Source organism: Daucus carota, chromosome 4 (genome assembly GCF_001625215.2).
Source record: "Daucus carota subsp. sativus chromosome 4, DH1 v3.0, whole genome shotgun sequence".
NCBI classification, from domain to species: Eukaryota; Viridiplantae; Streptophyta; class Magnoliopsida; order Apiales; family Apiaceae; genus Daucus; species Daucus carota.
In genome coordinates, this window is record NC_030384.2 from 27060283 (window position 1) to 27086431 (window position 26149).

Here is a 26149-nt window from a genome sequence, read left to right on the forward strand (position 1 = left end):
ATGTGAATTATTAGGCCATGTAAGACAGTCCTGTGAACTACCCATATAATCTGCTCTAATCAATACTTTAATAGCATGTTGTTCAATTTTTTAGTTTAGGAAATCTGTAATTTACTTTAGGTATTAAAAAAAGTGGACTCCTAAAGTTGACATATCAAAACTTTGGCAGATACAGTGAGTCAAAAAATTTCAAAAGACACAAATCATGTTCACACGCACTCATACTAATCAATCATAACTCACAAGTGACCCAATACACACTCATTTTCAAAGGCCTGCTCGTAAACAGATAATTTTGCCAACTTCTTTTAGACTTCTCTTCTGATCCCTCTTCCCCCTTATCCATACCACCATATCAACCATGTTTGAGGCACCAAATTTTGCCTTTGCTAGCAGCACGGCATGGCGGTTCACATCTCAGGTTGTCCGAGGACGATGGTTTTCACTTTTCGCAACGTTTCTTATCATGGCAGGAGCAGGAGCTACTTATCTTTTCGGAGTATATTCCAAAGACATTAAATCCAGTCTCGGCTATGACCAAACCACTATTACTCTGCTCGGCTTTTTCAAAGATCTTGGTGCTAATGTTGGAGTCCCCTCGGGACTTCTAGCCGAGGTTACTCCAACATGGTTTGTTTTACTAGTCGGATCAATGTTGAATTTTGGGGGATACTTCATGATTTGGTTGAGTGTCACTCGCAAGATCTCAAAGCCTAAAGTTTGGCAAATGTGTATTTACATATGCATTGGTGCAACTTCTCAGAATTTCGCTAATACTGGAGCTTTAGTTACTGCCATTCGGAACTTCCCCGAGAGCAGAGGAATTATGTTGGGACTTCTGAAAGGTTTCACCGGATTAAGTGGAGCGATTATGACACAATTGTACTTGGCTGTCTATGGTAATGACTCGAAATCACTTATTCTACTCATAGCTTGGCTTCCGGCTGCATTATCTATTGTTTTTGTCTATGTGATTCGTGAAATGAAGGTAGTTAAGCAGCAACAAAATGAACTCAAAATTTTCTATCAATTCCTCTATGTTTCAATAGTGCTAGCACTTTTTCTCATGGCTATGACCATAGCACAAAAATTGGTTAGTTTTCCAAGAGCAGCTTATGCCGGAAGTTCTACAGTTGTTTGTGCTTTACTCTTTGTCCCCCTTTTTATTGCCATTAGGGAAGAATTACTCATATGGAAACAACAAAAAGAACCCCTCAGTCCTACAATTGTTGTTGAAAAACCAATTTCAGCTCCATCGACAGAGATGACAAAGACTCAAGAACCCGAAACACCCTGTTGTAGCAACGTATTCAAGAAACCACCAAGAGGGGAAGATTACACAATCTTTCAAGCACTTCTCAGTACTGATATGTTAGTTCTCTTCTTGTTTTCGCTTTGTGGACTTGGATCTAGTTTAACTGCCGTTGACAATCTGGGACAGATTGGCGAGTCTCTAGGATATCCCACAAAAACTATCAAAACATTTGTGTCACTCCTAAGCATATGGAATTACTTTGGGAGGATTTTTGCAGGTTTTGTCTCTGAAAGCCTACTTGTAACTTACAAATTTCCGAGGCCACTTATGATGACAATAATTCTACTTCTATCAAGTATAGGCCACCTTCTGATTGCCTTTCCAATCCCCGGATCAGTTTATGTTGCATCAATAATCATTGGTTTCTCATTTGGTGCTCAACTTCCACTAATATTTGCCATTATTTCGGAGTTATTTGGGCTAAAATACTACTCCACACTTTTCAATTGTGGGCAATTGGCTAGTCCACTCGGCTCATACATACTGAATGTGAAGGTTACTGGACCTCTCTACGACAAAGAAGCAGTGAAAGATCTAGCTGCGAAGGGACTGAAAAGATCAGATGTTAAGGAGCTGATTTGCATAGGAGCCAAATGTTATAGGACAGCTTTTATAATTTTAGCAAGTGTGACATTTTTTGGATCTCTTGTTTCATTAATCTTGGTGGTAAGAACCCAAGCCTTTTACAGAAGTGATATCTACAAGAAGTTCAAAGATCAAGAAATTGTTACACAGAAAGAAGTTGGTTTGTCTTCAACTGGTGAAGTGCAGTAAAGGCTACACTAAGTGATGAGAATTCTACATTGTCAGAGATGTTTCTTTTAAGGATTCAGATTTGAATTTTGTACAATTATAAAGTTGTGATGATAAGTTACAAAAAGCAATTGTTGCATGTTCAATGGTGAGTAACACATTAGAACATGGCACACATGCCATTTGAGAGGACTGAGGAGGGGAGTCAAGTCTGTGCCCTCGGCCTCCGGTCAGCCCACTCATTGGTTAATTTACATAAGTATTCTAATTTTCTTAATTCTTTTTTTTTGCTAATTAATGACACACGCGCACACGTGGGGAGTGAACTCCCCCCTCCCGCAAGCGGGTACAAAAGCTCTACTACTGCACCAACACTTTGTTGGCAATTTTCTTAATTCTTGTGTATAGTTTTTTTTTTTTTTTTTTTTTTGGCTAAGCAAATGTCATGTGCTACACAGCTGTATAGCTAGAGGTCCCAAGGCCTAGAAAACTATAAATCCACCAAGTTGGTTGTATTTTCCTTTTAATAAAAATCATTTTTAACATTAAAATAAATAAATGATCAATTTTTTAATTATTATTTTTAAATGAATTATAGATTATCTATAATATAAAATTACTCAAACAAGCAGGCAATTCAAACCGAAAACTTATTATATTAAATGGAAAAGATTATTTAAAAGAGATCAAATTAAATGATTGTAATAGTGAAAACTTCTTAATTAATTATGTCAAGCATAGCCCTTTACAAAAAAATAAAATAAAATAATGTCAAGCATAGCCTGTGGAAAACACAATGATTAATATTTAAAATTTTTAATAACTAAGAGAATTAGGATGAAAATTAACACAGTGTCCGGGTGAAACTGCAAGATATTGACTCCCTTGAATAGCACCTAAACCTGTGAATCTCATGTACACCATCACAATAACTGTTAATGTATACGTGATAGTCACAAGCCAGGCTTCTTCATTGCAAACGTACTAGTCAACTTTGTCTTCTCATCATTGTTTATATTGTTAGAAAATGGAGTTTTAAGCTCATAATTTTATTATGTTCTTGTTGTTAATTCCATAATCTAATAATTGGAAGTTGTTTCTAGATATCGGAACTTAAACTTTCATGTATGGGTTTAAGAATTTTCTTAATGAAATCCATAAGAGAAATGAAGTTGAAGTTAGTAGCTTGAGAGAGCTTGTGTTTGAGAATGTTGTTTGTCCCACATTGAAAGAAATAAAGGGGGTGTTGGCTTTATATAGTATAACACACATGGGTAGTGCACAACTACTAAGGTGTGTTATGGTGCGTGGTGTTCTCACGAGCCCACGCGCGCGCCGCCGCCGCCGCCACGCCCCGCCACGCCTCGGCTCGGCTCGGCTCGGCTCGGCACGGCACGGCACGGCACGGCACGGCACGGCACGGCACGACACGGGTCGGGTCGGGTCGGGTCGGGTCGAAGGGCGATTTGGGCGAATGTCTCGGCGTCTCGCGTACGCGAGGCGACCTGGGCGGGGAATTTTATTTCGTATTGGTTTAATATAATATTTTAATTAGAATTTATTTATCAGTTGGGCTGGGTTGTGTCTGTTGGGCTCAATTGGACTGGGTCGGATTGCATAATTGGGCTAAGTCAGATACAATGAACCTGGACTTGTAACTGATGATATATATTCAGAAATTAAAATATATATATATATAAAACGGCTGGTTTAATGTGTGGATTAATATATCAGCTGTTACATTATAATAAATCGTCAGTTTTGATTTATTTTAAATGTGCAGTTTAATTCATATATTAAATTCGGGGTGGTCAGTTACACTTAGCCTCTAGTATAAATAGAGGACTAAGCTGCTGAGTTTTACACACCACACCCTACATTCTCTTCTCTTCTTCCTCTCTGCTCTCTCTCCCAAACACAGTCAGTCAGTAGTTGTTTTCCGGCGAGTGAGGAGTCAGTCGTTGTTGAGCTTTGGAGGTGCTGCTTAGCCAAAGCTCGGAGCTGTTTTATCCTGGAGGAGGTGTTGCAAGCATCCCAACGCAGCAGGTGGGGGCAACTATCTCTTCAAGAGCAGTCAGGTCTTCGTATAAGGCCTGACGACTCAGCTGATCTTTTGTGTTCTGTGTTGTACCTGTTGTTGGCTTCTGTTTCGTTATCAGTCTGCATAAGCTATGGTTACGGGTATATATTCTATTCTTTCTTTCCTCTTGCAGTCACTGATATGCATGCTTTTTACCTTCACGTTTTGTTTCGATTTGCTTGGCCTTGGCTTGTATAATATGATATATAACTGCCACTATGTTGCTATAATAGTCTTGTTTTCCAACAATCTTGAAGAGATAGTTTGTTATATAATATTAAGCATAATGTCGAGCGAAACTGAGGTTCCCGTTGTTGGTGCTGGTAGTAGTTCTGGTGCATCTGCTGTGGCCATTGATTGGACCACTTACAGTTTTCCACAAGCCGTTGAATTAACTGGCTTGCCAGAGAAGTTCAATGGTGGTGTAGGCTTTTCTCGCTGGCAGAAAAGAATGAAATTGTGGTTGACTGTAAAGGGTCTGTGGCCTGTTGTGGAGTATGAGAAACCAGTGGTGGATCAAGAGAAAGCTGAAACTGTTAAGGGCTTTGCGAAGTGGGCTGAGAAGGATGGTGTGGCCAGGGCGGCCATTCTGGCTGCTCTCACTAACACATTGTTTGATGTGTATTCCTCTGATGCCTACTCTGCAAAGCTCTTATGGGAGAAGCTGGACCAGACACATAATATGACTCTCAGGGTCTTGAGAAGTATTCTGTGGCTAAGTTCCTTGAATTCAAGCTGGTGGACAACAAGTCCATGACTGAGCAAGTGCATGAATTCGAGATGATAGTGCATGCTTTGAAGGAGTCCGGAATGGACCTCCCTGAAAAGTTCAAGGTTATGAGTGTGATTGAAAAACTTCCGAAGTCTTGGGAGGAGTTCTCTCTCTCCCTGAAAAGACAGAAAGGAGAGATCACCTGGACCAACCTTATGCTGGACATCTCGGTTCAAGAACAACACAAGTCCAAACAAGGACATGTGATGCCAACTGAGGCCGGGAGCTCGAAGGTAAATGTAGCAACTGTAGGACAGAAAAGGAAGGGTGTGGCTAAGAAAGTTAGCGCTAATAAACCTAAGAGTGACAAGGACAAGGCCAAGAAACCCAAGGCAAACAAACCGTGTTGGTCTTGTGGGCAGGTTGGGCACTGGAGTAAGGACTGCCCTACAAAGAAGGCGAAGAAGGCTGAGGTGGTAGCACAAGCGAATGCTGTGCTTGCAACTACAAGTGGGCCCGTAGTGAACATGGTTGTTGGTGAGGCCACGGCTTCTGAAACCAACGCAGACCGGTATGTTTCCTACAACCCTGTATTATTTTCTACCTATCTGTCAAATGAATGGTTGATAGATACTGGAGCTAATGTGCATATTTGTGCTGATATTAGTCTATTTGTATCTTATCAACAGAGTCATAGCTTGACAGTGACGATGGGGAATGCTAGTGCTGCTCAAGTACATGGAATAGGAAACGTAGACCTGAAGTTCCCTTCTGGACGTATTCTATCCCTAACTAGAGTGCATTATGTTCCCGACATGCGTAGAAATATAATAAGTGGAAGCTGTTTAGTTTCCAATGGCTTTGAAATTTCCTTCAAATGTAATAAAGTAGTTCTTATTCACACTGGTACATTTTTTGGCAAGGGTTACTTGTCAAATGGTTTGTTTGTAATAAATGCTGAACCCGTTTTGGGTACATTAAATAATGTTATTCTTCCTTCTGTGAATTGTGTTGAATCCTCAAGTTTATGGCATGCTAGACTAGGTCACTTAAACTTTGGTGCTCTTAAGAATATGATGAACTTAGAGTTGATTCCAAAACATACCATAGAAAAGAATTCTAAATGTCAAGTATGTGTGTCAGCTAAACAAATAAGGAAACCTTTTCATAACATTGTTAGGGATTCAGACTTGTTAGATTTAGTACACACTGATATTTGTGAATTTGGTGGTGTGTTGACTAAGGACCAGTTTAGATACTTCATTACCTTTATAGATGATCGTAGTAGATATTGTTATGTTTATTTACTTAAACATAAGGATGAAGCACTTAGTAAATTCATTATATATAAAACTGAAGTAGAAAAACAAACTAGTAAGGTACTTAAACGTTTGAGATCTGACAGAGGTGGTGAGTATACAAGTAACTCCTTTAATGAATTTTGTGAAAACAATGGTATAGTTCATGAAGTTACTCCACCATACACACCTGAGTCTAATGGGGTCGCTGAGCGAAAGAACAGAACATTTAAAGATATGATTAATAGTATGCTTATTAACTCTGGGTTGCCTAAATACATGTGGGGAGAGGCTCTAAATACGGCTTGCCATATTTTGAATAGAGTTCCTCTGAAACACATGGATAAGACACCTTTAGAGTTATGGAAAGGCAGGATGACTAGTCTTAAGTATCTTCGTGTGTGGGGGTGCCTTGCTAAGGTGCTTGTCCCTGAACACAAGAGAAAGAAACTAGGTCCAAAGACTGTTGATTGTATCTTTCTGGGCTATCTTGAGACCACTACAGCTATGAGATTTTTAGTAATAAAATCTGACATAGATGGTATAGTGGTTAATACGATAGTTGAATTTCGTGATGCTACATTCTTTGAGGATGTCTACCCTATGAAGACTGGTATACCTCAAGAGACCAATGATCCTACTCACACATCAAGTTCTATTCCCGATTATGTGGAAAAGATGACAAATGTGGGGGCGGAACCTGGTAGCAGTTCTACTCCTAATGAAGTAGAGGAACCAAGGAGAAGTAAGCGTGCAAAGGTAGTTAAGGATTTTGGAAGTGATTTTATCACTTACAATGTCGAGGACGAACCTTTAACTTTCCGACAGGCTATGGACTCTTCGGAGTCTAGGCATTGGAAGGGCGCTGTAAAGAGTGAAATTGACTCTATTGTTTCTAATGGAACATGGGAGTTGGTTGATCTCCCTCCTGGGTGCTCTACTATTGGGTGCAAGTGGGTCTTCAAGAGGAAGTTAAACCCTGACGGCTCAATAGATAAGTACAAAGCTAGACTGGTGGCAAAGGGGTTTAAGCAAAAAGAAGGAATTGATTACTTTGACACATACTCTCCGGTTGCTAGGATGGTAACAATCCGTATGCTTATAGCATTGGCTTCGGTCCATGGTCTTATCATCCATCAGATGGATGTAAAGACAGCTTTTCTTCATGGTGAACTTGAAGAAGAGATTTATATGGATCAGCCTGAGGGATTTGTTGCATCTGGCAATGAAAGGAAAGTATGTAAGTTAATCAAGTCCATCTATGGCTTGAAACAAGCTCCCAGGGATTGGCATAAAAAGTTTGATGATACTGTATTGCCATTCAGTTATGTAGTTAATGAAAATGATAAGTGTGTCTACACCAAAGTTAAAGGTAGTGAGTATGTCATTTTATGCCTATATGTGGATGACATCTTATTGTTTGGAACCAATATTGAGATTATTAACGAGACAAAAGCATTCTTAAAAAGGCACTTTGAAATGAAGGATATGGGGGAGGCTAGTGTGATTCTTGGAATCAAACTGATTCAGTCAACTGAAGGAATAACCTTGACTCAATCTCATTATATAGAGAAATCTATACTTGAGAAATATGGTTATTCACAGTGTAGAATCGCTAGTACACCCTATGATCCTAAAGTTGCCCTTGTCAAGAATACTTCTGGAGTTCCTGTGTCTCAGTTAAGGTATTCTCAGATTATTGGGAGCTTGCAGTATCTTGCTAACTGTACTAGACCAGATATCTCATATTCTGTGTCTAAGTTGGCTAGATATACAAGCTGTCCAAACAGAACTCATTGGGATGCTCTTGATAGAGTACTTAGATATCTGAAAGGCACAATGTACCTTAGTTTACACTACAGGAGGTTTCCTGGTGTACTTGAAGGGTACAGTGATGCAAGTTGGATAGCTAAGAAGTCTGGTTCCAATGGAGTGACTGGATATGTGTTTACCCTTGCGGGTGGAGCAGTGTCCTGGAAGTCGACTAGACAGACTATTGTGACTCGGTCGACATTTGAGGCTGAGTTGTGTGCACTTGATGCCACTGGGACGGAGGCTGAATGGCTACATGGGCTTATGTCCACGTTACCTGTAGTAAGCAGACCGCTTCCTGCGATTGCTATTCATTGTGATAGTCGAACAACTATTGACAAGATTAGCAGTAAAAAGCATAATGCTAAAACAAAGAGACACATCCAAGTTAGACTTAAGTCTATAAGGGGGTTAGTGTCTGACAGGATTATAGCTATAGAGTTCATAGGAACTCAGAATAATATAGCTGATCCTTTGACTAAAGGACTGGAACCTGCAGTAGTCCTTAAGTCAAGGTTGGGGATGGGACTGTCAACCCATCATAATTCATCAACAGTGGGAACCCAATACACATGAGAGGAGATCCCTCGAAGTGTATTCAATGTGGTAATAACAAGCTGTAAGGGTGAATTGGTAGTACCTTTGCTACATAGATGATACTCATGTATCTGAGTCTATCCCCTGTAAACCTAGAAGGTACTGTGACTGCTAAGAAAGTAAGAGTGATACAACTCTGAATGGGATCAAGTCGTTAGACGAGATATTAGCAGTATATCTCTGGAGATGCCCAGCTAAGCGAATGTAATTGTGTGGTCGCAATTAGAGGAAAGGGTTATTCCTTGAAGCATTCGACGAACAGGATCGAGACATGACCATTAATGTCTCAAAGCCGTAGATTGGCTCCATAGTCGTTGACTTGTCGTTGTCTATGGAAAGTGGTTACACCCAACGGATTAAGATTCAAGGTGAAACATTCCATCTGAATCCGGTAGCCATTGAAGTAGAGAACTTAGGAGGGTTCAAACCCGGAAGGGTACCGACTCTGAAAAACAAGTCATGATGAGAAACCTGAAACGCATTTCTGTATGGATTTGTGGGGGATTGTTAGAAAATGGAGTTTTAAGCTCATAATTTTATTATGTTCTTGTTGTTAATTCCATAATCTAATGATTGGAAGTTGTTTCTAGATATCGGAACTTAAACTTTCATGTATGGGTTTAAGAATTTTCTTAATGAAATCCATAAGAGAAATGAAGTTGAAGTTAGTAGCTTGAGAGAGCTTGTGTTTGAGAATGTTGTTTGTCCCACATTGAAAGAAATAAAGGGGGTGTTGGCTTTATATAGTATAACACACATGGGTAGTGCACAACTACTAAGGTGTGTTATGGTGCGTGGTGTTCTCACGAGCCCACGCGCGCGCCGCCGCCGCCGCCCCGCCCCGCCACGCCTCGCCTCGGCTCGGCTCGGCACGTCACGACACGACACGACACGACACGGGTCGGGTCGAAGGGCGATTTGGGCGAATGTCTCGGCGTCTCGCGTACGCGAGGCGACCTGGGCGGGGAATTTTATTTCGTATTGGTTTAATATAATATTTTAATTAGAATTTATTTATCAGTTGGGCTGGGTTGTGTCTGTTGGGCTCAATTGGACTGGGTCGGATTGCATAATTGGGCTAAGTCAGATACAATGAACCTGGACTTGTAACTGATGATATATATTCAGAAATTAAAATATATATATATATAAAACGGCTGGTTTAATGTGTGGATTAATATATCAGCTGTTACATTATAATAAATCGTCAGTTTTGATTTATTTTAAATGTGCAGTTTAATTCATATATTAAATTCGGGGTGGTCAGTTACACTTAGCCTCTAGTATAAATAGAGGACTAAGCTGCTGAGTTTTACACACCACACCCTACATTCTCTTCTCTTCTTCCTCTCTGCTCTCTCTCCCAAACACAGTCAGTCAGTAGTTGTTTTCCGGCGAGTGAGGAGTCAGTCGTTGTTGAGCTTTGGAGGTGCTGCTTAGCCAAAGCTCGGAGCTGTTTTATCCTGGAGGAGGTGTTGCAAGCATCCCAACGCAGCAGGTGGGGGCAACTATCTCTTCAAGAGCAGTCAGGTCTTCGTATAAGGCCTGACGACTCAGCTGATCTTTTGTGTTCTGTGTTGTACCTGTTGTTGGCTTCTGTTTCGTTATCAGTCTGCATAAGCTATGGTTACGGGTATATATTCTATTCTTTCTTTCCTCTTGCAGTCACTGATATGCATGCTTTTTACCTTCACGTTTTGTTTCGATTTGCTTGGCCTTGGCTTGTATAATATGATATATAACTGCCACTATGTTGCTATAATAGTCTTGTTTTCCAACATATATTCATACCAACATCACTGGACCTTGGTTTCGTTTTCAAAATAATCTTCTCTTGTTATTCGTGCTCATCCTTAACAAATAATGATAAGGTATTCCCGTCGTATTCATTAACAACACAGATTTTGACCATGTTCACCGCTGAATTTCAGTTATATGAATATGTTGTGCCATAAAATGCCTCGACCTTATTTATAGTCCATTAAATTATTCGGATAAAGGATATCGAGTTCATGATTGACCCCAAGGTCGTATAAGAAGGCGTGAAGGCTTGCATCAAAAATTTAAAGAAGACTTCCCTCAAGATGGGGCTTCATCCGGAAAAGTTCTCTGACTATCCTTGCCAGGGATTATCACACCCTTGCAATTAAGTGGATTCAGCTGGCGGAGCTGCAACCGCCTGGGCAGAAGCCTAGCAGAGTTTTGGTGGCACTCTTCTTTTTTGTTTTTTGGAGGACGAATTGGAAATAGACTTAGAGTATTTTACCTATCTTTTATCCACGAATTAAAGGATAGATACTCCTGCTATGACGATAATTCATAAATATATACAAGATATATGTATATACTCAGATATGTATTGGATTTGAGGGCTTCAAGTGATTTACTTGGGGTGGGATTCCTTGGATAATTAAGTAAGATTGACTCATACCAAATCAATGGGGATAATGGGTTATCACATGAACATACGTATCTCAAAGAACTCTTGTGACTATTTAGTTTATGATCATGGTCTTGGCATATATATGAGGCATTGCTTGTACTAGCGGAAATGATCTTTTGACATAATGGGATTACTAGTAAATCCAAAAACAAGTTGAAATTGAGGAAACATACAACTAAAATTCTTCTGGTTCAAAGAATAACTTTATCAATAATTCGACAATCAATATTGCTTGCTGCATAACAAGCAGCCAAGGCGCACCGGTAATTATATTTTTCCTAATAAGTTGTAATTGTTTTTGCAGCAGCAGCAACAATCAGTTTGTTCCTCCCTTTGTAAACATGTAGTTCTTCAGCGCTTATATATATTTTTGTGTACAACCTGTGCTTACAGTGTTTAAAAAGCGTTGTTTGCTAGTCGTATAGCTATCTTACAACGCTTTGTAAGTGTTGGACATGCGAAATCTATTTAAAATCCTAACCGTCTGTGATATGATCCAATGGTGCAAAGATTATGTGTTTGATAAAGGCCACTCAGCATATGAGTGCTGGGAACTATATAAGTTATATAATATTTTAAATTAATACATGTGTAAGAAAAATATACATATAAATGTGGGGCATCATTTTCAAATCTCGCCTAGGGCACCCGAATCCTAAAGGCGGCCCTGATCCTTTTCATCTCACATCGTTGTTTTAATCAACCTTTTCACTATTTTGCTAATCAACCAACAACATTTTTTACTAACAAGTTTAACCAACAATCTTTTCAAAATCATGCAAAAAAGCGGTTAATGGACTAATCATGGTTATGACAACTGATGTGGCAAACCAAGATAGTCCACGTGGCACGGAAGATTAATTAGACTAGTTAGTTTGCCCAAATAACCAACAAACAACCTGATATTGTCAAAAAAATTCTATTCAATTTTTTTCCATTCAAAGTAACTGAGTACGAGTATAATTACAATGCAACAAATTCTATTGCATGCTATAAATTCATAAAATAAAATTAATACGACAAAATTCATAAATTTTTCGAATCATCCGGACATAAAAATTCATAAATTCCTTTTATAATTCGAACATAAAAACCACAAATTCGTTCAAATCATTCACTTGAACATACCCTACTATAACCCTGATTTCTGATTTCCCTCTATCACCACAATTCCCCAGTCAAACACACACATATGTACATCGACAGGGTACAACACAACTCCACAACTTCAATTCGGTCGCCTAAAAACAGCCCCACAGCTCTCTACCTACACCACCACCGGCTGTCAGCGATCAGCCATCACCAACTCCTCCACCCCTCTCTTCTCTCTCGTGACTGCAACCCCGAACCTGCATATTCCGTGACCGAAACCAGGCCATCTCAACTGCTACAACACACCCCTACTCAGGCCTTTTATCAATCACATAGTCACCGTTTCTCCTGGACATTCAAAATCGGTCTCTATTCTCTCTTACAAAGCCTTCAACATCCACCCCTCCCCAATAACTCGTCGCCGTTTCAAATCCAAACCAACGCCACCAGTTTCGACCAACACAATCGACCCCAATCGATGTTGCTCAGCAGCGTCCCTTCTTCTTCTGCTCATAAACGCCACTGGCGGCTTTGCCGCCGCAGCGTCGACACAATCCCAGCGAAACTCGCACCCCTCCGCCACCTGTAACTCATCATCGCCGTTCTTTTGATATTTTGATTTTAATGAATTATTGATTTTATTGTTATTTTTTTATAATTTACATGTGGCAAGTAGGAGGAGTAGTGATGTGGCAAACATCAGCCATGTGAGATTTTAAATTAACCATGGTTAAAATTTACTTAGTTTTAAAAAGATTGTTGGTTAAACTTGTTAGTAAAAAACGTTATTGGTTAATTAGCAAAGTAGTGAAAAGATTAATGAGTTTTTTGACAGTAAGCTCTCTTATTTATTATCAAACACCAAGATATAATGATATTTACTTATTCAATATAATATCATTACCGTAATGATGATTAATATATTCCAATTACGATATGATTTTTTTTTTTAAAAAAATTCTTGGCACAAAACTTTAAAAATGAATTTTATCATAATATAATACCGAAAGGAATAGTTTTTTTCATACAAGAAAGTCTTTCATAACCAGAGAGAATGTAAAGATGTCTCACATAATTTAGATAAAAAATCTAAATATTCAGAAATTGATGCAAAAAAAATGTAGCTCAGAAGTTTAGTCATTAAGATTTTAATGTTTGAAAAGAAAACTCAGCTAAAAAGCACAAAAAGATCTGTTGAAGAAATGAAAGAAAGAAAGAGACAAGAGGAAACGAGAAGCTAAATACTACAAGATCATCTATAAATGATACAAAATCATAAATTCACGACAAGATAAAATAGCTCTATACGGTCAAAAGTAATCAAATATCACATGATAAGTCACATAAATTTATCAACTAAGTTAATTATTTATCCAACTGAATCGGGAACAAATAAATCAGTAACAAATCTAGTTAAAAATAATATTACAAAGACAATCGAATTATAAAGTATGAAATCAATAACAAATGACAAATATTTCACATAAAAGACATATAACACATAGAATTCTCATCTATATATTCCAACGATCATAATTCACACATATACTATATCTAGATTTTAAAGTCCGAGATAGCAATTAAACATAATATTTAAAGAAGCTAAATACAAAAATTTTGAACTCATACACTGTTCCGGAACTAATTCACAAACGTTAGATTAATATTAATATGTAGTAATTGGTGTTATAGCCAAATTTGGCTAGGTCCCTGTTGGGCCAAGTATGTACTTAGTTTAACTAAGTAAGACATGAATTGGGCTAAGAGTCCTATATAAAGGAAGGACGCGTCCTCCTGCTTATAAAGTGAGGACGCGACCGACCCTTGAAGAGACTAGTCTGAACGGAAGGGCGCAGCCCTCCGTGACGCGACTGATCCGCCGATGTTGCGTATCTTAATGAAGAGGACGCATCCTCCGCGTCGGAAGGAGGGATGTGTCCTCCAGGTCACACGTGTCCCATGAAGAGGAGGCGTCCTCCTGCTTATAAGGGGAGGATGCGATCGACCCTTGGTGTTGCGTGAAGAGGAGGCGTCCTCCTGCTTATAAAGGGAGGACGCGACCAACCCTTGGTGTTGCTTGAAAAGGACGCGTCCTCCGAGTCACAAGGAGGGACGCCTTACTTGAGAGTGTTGATGGAGAGACGCGACCGACCTCCGTCCACCCACGTCCTGTAATATGTGGAGGAGGGCACGCCCTCTTCGGAGGTGACCGAGGGGCACGTCCCTTGTAAGAAGTTGACAATGAGATGAAGACCAAGGGCGTGCCTTTAACGGGGTGTGCTCGCCTCCCCGGGGGCGCGACCTCATGTTAAAGGAGGACCTGTCTGATGTGTTGTAAGAAGGCTCTTCTTATGGGAGAGTGTACATTCGCTGAGACAACCCTTCCGAGGGAGACGAAGACCGTCCCTCCGGGGATAGGAAGACCTACCCCTCCGGGGGGATATGACGACCCCTCCGGGGGATACGACGACTCTTCCGAGGTGTTGTAGCCGTTTTTGTATATCATGTGGAGGGGAGGACGCGGCCTCCCCAGACATGGCCCGGGAGGTGCGGTCTCTTGTCCAGTAAGGAGGATTGAAGACAAGATAAGGGAAGGACGCGCCCTCCCCAGACATGGCCCGGGAGGTGCGGTCTCTTGTCCAGTAAATAGGGATGAAGACGGGAATTGGGAAGGACACGTCCTCCCTATCAGGGCGCGTCCTTTGACTCAGAAGAGGCATAGTTATGAAATACATGATGAAAGAAAGAGGATGAGTGAGTCTCCGTGACGACCCTTCCGAGGGATATGAAGACTAGTTACCAAGCTCATTTGGTAGTTGTCAGGCTCATCTGATAGTTCCCGGGCTCATCCGGGCATGATCTACAATCCTCAATCCTGCTATCTGCCGAGTTAACCCTCGTGTGGGGGCTTGAGGTGATCATGGCTCTTGAAGGCCCTCCGGGGTAACACGAAGGCCGATCATATGTCTGGATCCTGTATTCTGGTGAGTTAGCCCTCATCGGGGGATTGAGACGATCGTGTAATTTGGCTCCTTGTCTACCTTGTTTGAAGATGAAGACCTCACCGAGAGGTGAGGACGTGTCCCTGTACCTCGAGGGGTTAGTCATGGCTCCCCCAGATAACTTCTCCATAAGAGTCGTGGTAGATGCTATCTCTCGTAGTGGAGATATCGTTGAATCCGTGATCTATTTGGATTAGGAGTCTGAGGTAGTCATACTCAAGACTAATTCTAACAGGAGTAGGATTCTCCAAGATGGGCCTTCGGCCTATCTCCGACCTTATTGCCAAGAGGCCTAGTCCTGATCAAACTAGGACTCCTGGTTCCATAGAACTACGTATGGCTTGATCCCCTATAAATATAGGGGTACGTAGGCACATTGGGGGATCATGAGTTGAGAGCACGTGAGACCAACTCAAAACCCTAATCTCAGCCACCCCCTAAAACAAACAACCACCACTCTCCGGCGACCAAAACCACCGTCACAGATCTTGATTCCGGCCATGAACCTCATCTTTGTTGATTACCAAATTCCTCTATCAACAAATTGGCGCTAGAAGGAGGGGCTATTCAAGATCTTCATCTTAGGAGGAAGAGATGTCACATGACGGAGATTCGCACGTAGAGGCGGAGCATTTTCCGGGAGGGCGATGGCTAGAACACAAGAGAAGAGGAGACCTTCATCTACTTCTCCAGAAAAGGACGATATCTCCATCGGGAGTTTGAAGGAGGACGATCATCAACGAAATTCTAGGAGGTAACCTAATATGCGAACAAGGTATTCTGGACCGGGGAGTCAGCGAAGGATGCGATTTTCGGAGACCTAACACCTACGAAGAGAGTACACCTCCCCCGGACAGAGTACACCTCCCCCGGACAGGGTACACCTCCCCCGGACAGGGTACACCTCCCCTGGACAGGGTACACCTCCCCCGGATAGAGTACACCTCCCCTGGACAGGGTACACCTCCCCCTGACAGGGTACGCCTCCAAGTGATGTGGTGCTCGACTACCACCGTGAGGAACGAATTCCCTAACACCTCCGAAGAAGGCGCACCTCCGGGTAAGATTCTCACAATGCTTTCGCATGTTATTGCTAACAAGTCTGTTGTGGTTTGAGTCTTTACGAGAAGGAGATCGCCTCCCTGGAAGCCTCAAAGGTTTTCTGAAGGGGCGCGCCCTCCCCAGAGCAAGTAATTTGAGGTTCGCGAGAGGCGCATGTTGAAGGCCTGACCACATGTGATGATATGAACGGGAAAGTTACGAAGGGCGAGCTATTGAGATGGAACCTAGCTCGAAAAGTCGAAAGGATGCGCGCCTTCCCCTGACCGGGCGCGCCCTCAGGTAAATACTAAACTCCCCCAGTATTTGGTTCCCTAAGACTACTACATGTGTAAATTCACAGGTAATATGGTGTTACCTTTAAGAGGAGTACACCTCTTCTCCGTGAGGAGTAGTCGCACTTTCCTCCAACAAGGCGCGCCCTCCTAAAGGGGTACGCCATATCCAACCAGTATTCTATCAGAGAACGAATTGCGCGCCTCCCACTGACAGGGCGCGCCCTCTGGTATGTCTGATGCATTAATTGCTTCATATGATATTTTGTGAAGACAAACATACTCAGGAAGGAGCTCACTAGTCTTGAAGAGGTCACGTCCCTCCCTGGGGCGCGCCCTCTCGGAAGTACTCATCACTTGAGGAAGCGCATGAGGGCGCGCCCCCAGGATAATAAGGTTGAGAAGGGAGATGCTTCAAAGACGCGCCTCCTCCTAGTTGGACGCACCCCGAGTTCCAAAGTCATGTTTCCAGGGTTGATAATTTGGGAGGACGCGTCTTCCCCTAACAGGGCGCGTCGTGAGGTAACACTGACCATCAGTATTAAGTCGTATACATGATAAAGTGCAGGTCAAGTCCAACATGCTAAAGGAGCTGTCCATCTTGATGAGGGCGTGCCCTCCGTTCTACAGGAACGTAGCATGATACCTGCAAGGTCTTTGATCAAGGTACACTTAAGGCCTTTCAAAGGTTACCAAATTATCCATGACCAGCTCTGGGTACTATGAATTTTATCCATCCATGATACGCTCTGGATGTCATCCACGATCTACTCTGGATGCTATGATTATTTACATATCCATGATACGCTCCGGATACTATATTTGCGCATCCATGATACGCTCTGGACATTATACTTGCGCATCCATGATACGCTCTGGATCTTACATATCCATGATATGTTCTGGATAACATTTTATACTATTCATTCCCCATTGAGCTATGAGCTCTGGGACCTGTGCGATGCACCGGAGTTATGTAAACCACGATAAGATTCGTGATGCCCCATATGGGAAGATGTATGGACTGGGGAGTGGTCCTCTTGATTTTCTTAAGCAAGTGATTCACGCGTGAAAAAGTAAAGCTGCGCCAAAGGCCGCGCCCTCTACTTAATCCTTGGAAAAGATCAAAAGAGCCCACATTACAAGTAAGGCTGCGCCCTCTGCTTATACAGTCCTTGAAAGAAAAGAAATATTGCAAGGCAGCGCCATCAGCCGCGCCCTCTGCTTAGGCAATTCTTTAACAAAAAGAATTAAAAGGGGTCATGTTATACCAAGGCAGCTCCACTCTGTAAGTCGCGCCTTATATTTACTATTCCCAGGTACCATGGACGCACTAAGGCTAAAAAAAAAAAATAGAAAAAGCCACAAACCTTCGCACAGCGAAGGCGCGCCCTTTTTTTGTTGAAGTTCATTGGCGCGAATGTTATGGTTGAATGTGTCCTTTGGAAGGAATAAGCGAAGCTGCGCCACTGTCAACGACAGATAGGCCGCGCCCCCTGTTTTCTTTTGTCTACATAAAGATTGCTTATTATTTATGAACACATCAAGAAGACGCGACAGCCTCATGCTTAGCAACTTTGCTAAATGATCAAAGACACCGACATTATATACATGCAAGGCTTGTGCACAGCCTGCATCTTGGAATGTCGAGGAATAGAAGTGGCTTACGTCACGCCTCTATGCGCGGACGCGCTCTCGGAAGAGGATGTGTGGTATGGAGTAAAAATTTCCCTGATATCTCCAATATCAAGAAAATTTGGGGAGTACTTGTTATAGCCAAATTTGGCTAGGTCCCTGTTGGGCCAAGTATGTACTTAGTTTAACTAAGTAAGACATGAATTGGGCTAAGAGTCCTATATAAAGGAAGGACGCGTCCTCCTGCTTATAAAGTGAGGACGCGACCGACCCTTGAAGAGACTAGTCTGAACGGAAGGGCGCAGCCCTCCGTGACGCGACTGATCCGCCGATGTTGCGTATCTTAATGAAGAGGACGCATCCTCCGCGTCGGAAGGAGGGATGTGTCCTCCAGGTCACACGTGTCCCATGAAGAGGAGGCGTCCTCCTGCTTATAAGGGGAGGATGCGATCGACCCTTGGTGTTGCGTGAAGAGGAGGCGTCCTCCTGCTTATAAAGGGAGGACGCGACCAACCCTTGGTGTTGCTTGAAAAGGACGCGTCCTCCGAGTCACAAGGAGGGACGCCTTACTTGAGAGTGTTGATGGAGAGACGCGACCGACCTCCGTCCACCCACGTCCTGTAATATGTGGAGGAGGGCACGCCCTCTTCGGAGGTGACCGAGGGGCACGTCCCTTGTAAGAAGTTGACAATGAGATGAAGACCAAGGGCGTGCCTTTAACGGGGTGTGCTCGCCTCCCCGGGGGCGCGACCTCATGTTAAAGGAGGACCTGTCTGATGTGTTGTAAGAAGGCTCTTCTTATGGGAGAGTGTACATTCGCTGAGACAACCCTTCCGAGGGAGACGAAGACCGTCCCTCCGGGGATAGGAAGACCTACCCCTCCGGGGGGATATGACGACCCCTCCGGGGGATACGACGACTCTTCCGAGGTGTTGTAGCCGTTTTTGTATATCATGTGGAGGGGAGGACGCGGCCTCCCCAGACATGGCCCGGGAGGTGCGGTCTCTTGTCCAGTAAGGAGGATTGAAGACAAGATAAGGGAAGGACGCGCCCTCCCCAGACATGGCCCGGGAGGTGCGGTCTCTTGTCCAGTAAATAGGGATGAAGACGGGAATTGGGAAGGACACGTCCTCCCTATCAGGGCGCGTCCTTTGACTCAGAAGAGGCATAGTTATGAAATACATGATGAAAGAAAGAGGATGAGTGAGTCTCCGTGACGACCCTTCCGAGGGATATGAAGACTAGTTACCAAGCTCATTTGGTAGTTGTCAGGCTCATCTGATAGTTCCCGGGCTCATCCGGGCATGATCTACAATCCTCAATCCTGCTATCTGCCGAGTTAACCCTCGTGTGGGGGCTTGAGGTGATCATGGCTCTTGAAGGCCCTCCGGGGTAACACGAAGGCCGATCATATGTCTGGATCCTGTATTCTGGTGAGTTAGCCCTCATCGGGGGATTGAGACGATCGTGTAATTTGGCTCCTTGTCTACCTTGTTTGAAGATGAAGACCTCACCGAGAGGTGAGGACGTGTCCCTGTACCTCGAGGGGTTAGTCATGGCTCCCCCAGATAACTTCTCCATAAGAGTCGTGGTAGATGCTATCTCTCGTAGTGGAGATATCGTTGAATCCGTGATCTATTTGGATTAGGAGTCTGAGGTAGTCATACTCAAGACTAATTCTAACAGGAGTAGGATTCTCCAAGATGGGCCTTCGGCCTATCTCCGACCTTATTGCCAAGAGGCCTAGTCCTGATCAAACTAGGACTCCTGGTTCCATAGAACTACGTATGGCTTGATCCCCTATAAATATAGGGGTACGTAGGCACATTGGGGGATCATGAGTTGAGAGCACGTGAGACCAACTCAAAACCCTAATCTCAGCCACCCCCTAAAACAAACAACCACCACTCTCCGGCGACCAAAACCACCGTCACAGATCTTGATTCCGGCCATGAACCTCATCTTTGTTGATTACCAAATTCCTCTATCAACAATTGGGATAAAATTTTTAAGAATAAGATTCTCAAAAATTAGATCAATATTAATGTCTTGATAATTATGTAATTGTTAAATCAGTTATATAAGTCGAATCTTTATAAATTTGTAGGAAGATTTCAAATCATTTATAATCATAATAAATATTATATATTATATTTATAAAAATCTTAAATAATAATATCATATTATTTTTAAAATATAAAAAAAAACATTGTAGCTAATATTATCCGAACAAAATGTATTACAAGTTGAGTTAATTTCACTTTATCAATATTTATATCATTTTAGCCGATCATTACCGACCAAATTAATTTGTACAATAATAATGACTAAACGTTGAAACCGGCTACTTGCTTGTCTAAATTAAATTACTACTCGCACATCCACTAATTTTTAGAAAGCGAGGGAAAAAAGGGTTATACTTTTCGGGTAGTGTGGATGTTCCCAAACGTGAAAGTAATATTGAGCGTCTGATATATGGTAGTATCTGATTCGCTAGATTGATCGGTAGAATCTAATTCATTTATGTATATTTTACTCTTTCAAAAGTAAATTCCCTCACTTTAGTTTATTAGTATGTGTTTATCGTGATCATATAACTATATAAGAGCTCAACAAGCAATCTGTAAATCATGCACATAATTAATTAGTAAAAATGCAATCAGTCTTATACCATAATGCTGGAACTATAATAACTTTACATTTGAGTGAATTTATTCCATATGACCATGAATATCATCGATAAGATGAAGAGTACCAGTGAGTTTTTGATGGCAGATAAAAAGATGATAGCTTATCAAAGCTCTCCGAGATAGGATTCAATTTCTAGACCTGTGATTTGGAATACATTAGTAGGATTCTCGTCATAATAAGATCTTGGAGTTCAAATAACGTTACAAATAAATGACTGATTTTTATTAGATGGTGGAGTATAATATATTAATGTGAATGAACCAATCAAACATCCCAGACTAAAATTTGGGGAAAAAAATATTTGAAAATAAAATACAGTAATAAATGACAGATGATCTTGTCACAATTTGCTTCAATTTCAACTCCCATCAGGTTTGTTAAATATATTTAGTATATGGGGTTTTTTGGACAAATTTAAAAAATTGATTTTGTGGTTAAAATAAAGAAGTGGATTAGAAGTGATAAGTAAATAAGTTAATAAAGTGTTTGGAAAAAAAAGCAGAAGTTCTGAGAGAAAAGCTAGCATTCTCAGTTTTTTAAAAGTGCTTCTACTTATTTACGAGAAAAACGGAAGCAAGAAGCAGCTTCTACTTTTTGAATACAAACTGGCCCATAAATTTTTTAGGGGAAACGCTTCTTTGAAGTGCCTCTTTTTCTATATAATACCTATATTTCCTATTCATAGCATGGCACCTACATTTTTTGTTAAGGATTTCTAGCGTCAGATGCTCTTAGAAAGTGCTAAAAAGAAACAATACAAGCTCTAAAGTTGACAAATTGGCAACAACTTATCATATGGTGAAATGTGTTAGGATGGAGGATATATAGGATACCACAGCCTAGTTATTGGGTGTAAAAATGTGTTTGAATGGAATCAAAAGAATCATTGCTATGGTGATAAGGAATTTAAGTGCCAAGGACCCCCAATGCTTTTGGAAATCAATTTCAGCCTTTATTTGTGCCTGAACTTGAAATTATCAATCCTTGAAAGATACTATTTGTGAGGTTATAATCAAATGTATAAACTCCATTTCTGGATAATTAAGAACATAAGCCTAACTCACCTAACAAATGAATCAGTGGATATACCAGCAATTTGTGACACTCATTTGATTAGGACACTGATTTTTTCGTCTTTGTTACATAAAAAAGATTCTGAACAGAAGATTTTGAAGTGCTAGATTTCTCAACCACACACTGATGTTTTACGTGCTAGCTATCGCGTTGTCAATGCTCTATTTATAAGATTCTTGTTAGGTTAGTGTTTATTGTTTTCTTTTAAATTAGTAGTATCATGACCTCAGAGCTAACATTGCCAGAAAACACAGCTTCTGCTGCAAAAGGTAGCCGGCTTGAGTTTGCATTACACGTTTTTCGGGGCCGATGGCTCTCTCTATATGCATCATTTACAATCATGGCTACTGTAGGAAGTACTTATCTGTTTGGAATTTATTCCAAGGAGATTAAAGCTTCTTTAGGCTATGACCAGAGCACGCTCAATCTAATTGGTTTCTTTAAGGATCTTGGCTCAAATATTGGGATCATCTCAGGCTTAATTGCTGAAGTAACTCCAACCTGGTTCCTTCTGCTGATTGGTTCGTCTCTGAATTTTGTTGGTTACTTTGTCATATGGCTCGCTGTTACTGGCAAAATAGCAAAGCCGAAAGTGTGGCAGATGTGTACTTACATGTGCATTGGAGCCAATTCTCTCAACTTCGCAAACACTGGAGTTCTTGTCACATGTGTTAAGAACTTTCCAGAGGACCGTGGAGTGTTGTTAGGTCTTTTGAAGGGATTTGCTGGACTAAGTGGAGCTATCATGACACAAATTTACTTGGCCCTTTATGGGAATGATCCTCAGTCTCTCATCCTCCTTATTGCGTGGCTTCCGGCTGCAATATCAATGCTTTTCGTCTACACAATCCGGACTATTAATGCTGGTAGGCAGCAAAATGAGGTCAGGGTTCTGTACCAGTTTCTATATGTATCAATTGTATTAGCCTTGTTTATCATGGTCATGACCATAACTCAGAAACTGATAACTTTTCCCCCGGTTGCTTATGATGCAAGTGCTACTTTAGTATGTGGTCTACTCATTTTCCCTCTTTTTATTGTGTTCCGGAAAGAGTTATTTCTCTGGAAACAAAAGAGGATTTCCACTAATCCTAACGATGTAAGGATCGTTATTCCTGCACAAACTACCACATCAGAAGAAATGCCAAAAACATCTTTTTTCTCTGAGATTCTTAATAAGCCACCAAGGGGAGAAAATTACACAATCTTACAAGCACTACTCAGTGTGGACATGCTAATTGTTCTAATTTCAACAGCTTGTGGAATTGGCTCAAACTTAACTGCAATCGATAACTTGGGTCAAATTGGAGAGTCACTAGGCTATCCAACAAAAAGCATAAATGCATTTGTATCTTTAGTGAGCATCTGGAACTACTTTGGAAGGATCTTTGCTGGTCTGATCTCCGAAAAACTTCTAGTTAAATTCAAATTTCCCAGGCCTCTTATGATCACACTCTTCCTCTTTTTGTCATGTGTCGGTCACCTCCTTATAGCCTTCCCCGTCCCAGGTTCTGTGTACGTGGCATCTGTAATCATTGGTTTTTCATTTGGAGCACAGTTTCCATTACTTAATGCTATCATTTCTGAGCTCTTTGGCCTCAAGCATTATGCTACATTGTTCAACGTGGGGCAGTTGGCGAGTCCAGTTGGCTCGTATCTATTAAATGTGAAGATCACAGGCGTTTTGTATGATCATGAAGCATTAAAAGATCTTGCGCGGAAAAATGGGCACAGGTCATTGAGTGGGGAACTGACTTGTATCGGTACTCATTGTTACATGAAAGCTTTCATAATTTTGGCTGCTGCTGCATCTTTTGGAGCTTTTGCTTCATTGATTTTGGTGTTCAGAACTCGAGAATTTTATAAAGGTGACATATACAAGAAGTTTAGAGCCGAAACTGAAGCTCAAGAAGGATAACTAGAAATCAGACTTGCTTCACTTGATTGTTTTACTCAATTGATGTTTAATACTGTGCATCCTGTATCTGTGTTTACGCAATACCACACGAGGAATAGTGTGCCATCCTGGAAGGATGAGCGGCGCAGCTTGTTGCTCCAATGTCTTCTATCCTGGTGTAATCATTTAGTGTAATATTACTAGTTATATTATCCATGATATCATATTTCACCTTTATGATCTGTCTGCAAAACTATCAAGTAAAAAAGTATTAATCTTACTGAACAGTAGTGCAACATTATCTTTTTACTCATTGTCTGAAAATCTTATGGGGGATAGTCTGTAAATAATCGTTTGATATGTTGGCTAATTTATTGCTTCTTGCTTCTTCTCCAATAGTTGGAAGGGAAATAAGCGTGGGGACTCCCAGAAGTGCTCAATCTCGTATGGCTTTCGGAAAATCTAAAAGCCAAAAACAGAGAGATCAGTTACATATAAGCACACTACAACTACCATTCAGAAGATCTAAAAGCCAAAACAGAGAGATCAGCCACATATAAGTACACTAGAATTACCATCGCGAAGATTTACAGGTTGAGGTCTCAGTATAGCTAGAACACTTCTTGTCTAAAATTAAGCTTATAATTACCTTATAAATTATCTTCTACCTTGCCAGTTATAAAGAATTTGTCCTCGGATCTTAGTTAAGAAATGAAATATCTGCTTATTCGGCATGTACACTACTTGTATTCTGTTACACACAGATATTGTTTGTTTTTTTACTGATCTTTTCTATGCGGTTATGTTGTGATAACTTGAACTGCAATGGCTTATTGACGTGTAATACACTGCAGCTGTGGGATAATCTTGGGGGCATTTAGATGGTTGGTGAGAATGAGAATCGTGAATGTGTGCATTTAGATTTTTAAAAACATATATATAGGGGTTGTTTGCCTAGCTTAAAAGAAGTGACTTATTGCTTAAATTGAAGAAGTGGATTAGAAGTGAGAAGTTGGTTTGGACTTATAAGCTGTTATAAGTGTTTGATACCGTGACTTATAAGTTTTTAAGTGTTTCGATAACTTAACTTATAAGTTGGTATAGTTTCGTAGTTTTGTAATATAATTATTTGATATTTACGAAATAAATTGAGAAAAGTTGATGAAAATATTATATTAGATTAATATTTATATTATATAAAAAATTGGGTTTTGGTTTGCTTTGTCTCTCATAATATTTATATCATATAATATTAATATATTTTCATATAATTGAAGACAAAAGTTTTAAAAAAGAATTCGTTACATTTAATCACCTAATATTTGGATTGAAGATATCATGAAGTAGGCAGCGATCAGCATAAATAAAAAACGAACAAAGCAAGCCAAGAGGAGGAAGCGCAACTAAAAGAAGCAGAAGTCAAGTCTTAAGAAAAGCCAGAATCTGTAGCTTCTTTTCTGGACTTTTTTTTTTGTTTTTATTAAGTGCTTCATTTCATTTGCCAAAATGCCAACAAAAAAGGGCAAGTGGGCTTCTAGGCTTTAAAGCCCAGAATAGGGATGGGCATTTATCTCGCCCCGCTCGATCCCGACCCGATCCCCGCCCCGTTCGGGTCGGGGATTCGGGGAATTTTTCGGGGGCGGGGATCGGGGATCGGGGAAAGGTTTATAAAAAATTCGGGGATCGGGGCGGGGTCGGGGATTGGTGTCTCACCGCCCCGATCCCCGACCCCGATTATATATATATATATATATATAATATTTATATATATTATACTAAATATATTACTAGAAATAGATGAACTTTATAATATAATTAAAAGTAAAAAATAATCTTTATTTTTATTGATTGATTATAAATATATTGTCGTATAATATATTTTATTATTTAAATTGTTGTTTATTTATATTAGAAATCAATTTTAATATGATTTGATGCTGAAAATATAAGATAATATTAATTTTATTATTATATTAGGAGTTAGTAGTGTGTTTTTTAACTAGAAAGTATATTATATATTATAAAATTATTATTTTTTTATTAAAAAATAAAATTCCCCGAAACCCTGCGGGGATCCTCGTTCCCCGTTCGGGGCGGGGATCGGGGAGGAAAATAATCCCCGTTCGGGGTTCGGGGCGGGGTCGGGTAGGGGTATTGAATTCGGGGATCGGGGTCAGGGATAGCACTCCCCGCCCCCGAAGTGGCCCCGTGCCTATCCCTAGCCCAGAAGCTTCACTCCCAAACATCCACATAGGGCTGAGCATTCGGTCGGTTCGGTTCAAAACCGAACCGAACCGAAATAACCGATAATCGAAATTCAATTTTTCTATTAAACCGAACCGAACCGAATTACCTGTTAAACCGAACTGAAACCGAACCGAAATAATTCGGTTTCGGTTATGAAATAACCGAAT

The 26149-nt window shown here is 40.8% G+C and overlaps 2 protein-coding genes across 2 annotated transcripts; both read left to right on the forward strand.

Moving 5' to 3' along the window:
* The first annotated feature begins 214 nt into the window (after positions 1 to 214).
* On the forward strand, positions 215 to 2345 carry LOC108215842 (uncharacterized). The gene has a single exon (XM_017388433.2). It carries the CDS (start codon positions 362 to 364, stop codon positions 2087 to 2089), a length of 1728 nt encoding a protein of 575 aa, XP_017243922.1. The 5' UTR covers positions 215 to 361; the 3' UTR covers positions 2090 to 2345.
* Positions 2346 to 21834: 19489 nt separating this feature from the next.
* On the forward strand, positions 21835 to 23972 carry LOC108217798 (protein NUCLEAR FUSION DEFECTIVE 4). The gene has a single exon (XM_017390688.2). The coding sequence runs from the start codon at positions 22059 to 22061 to the stop codon at positions 23754 to 23756; it is 1698 nt and encodes a 565-aa protein (XP_017246177.1). The 5' UTR covers positions 21835 to 22058; the 3' UTR covers positions 23757 to 23972.
* The last annotated feature ends 2177 nt before the right edge of the window (positions 23973 to 26149 follow it).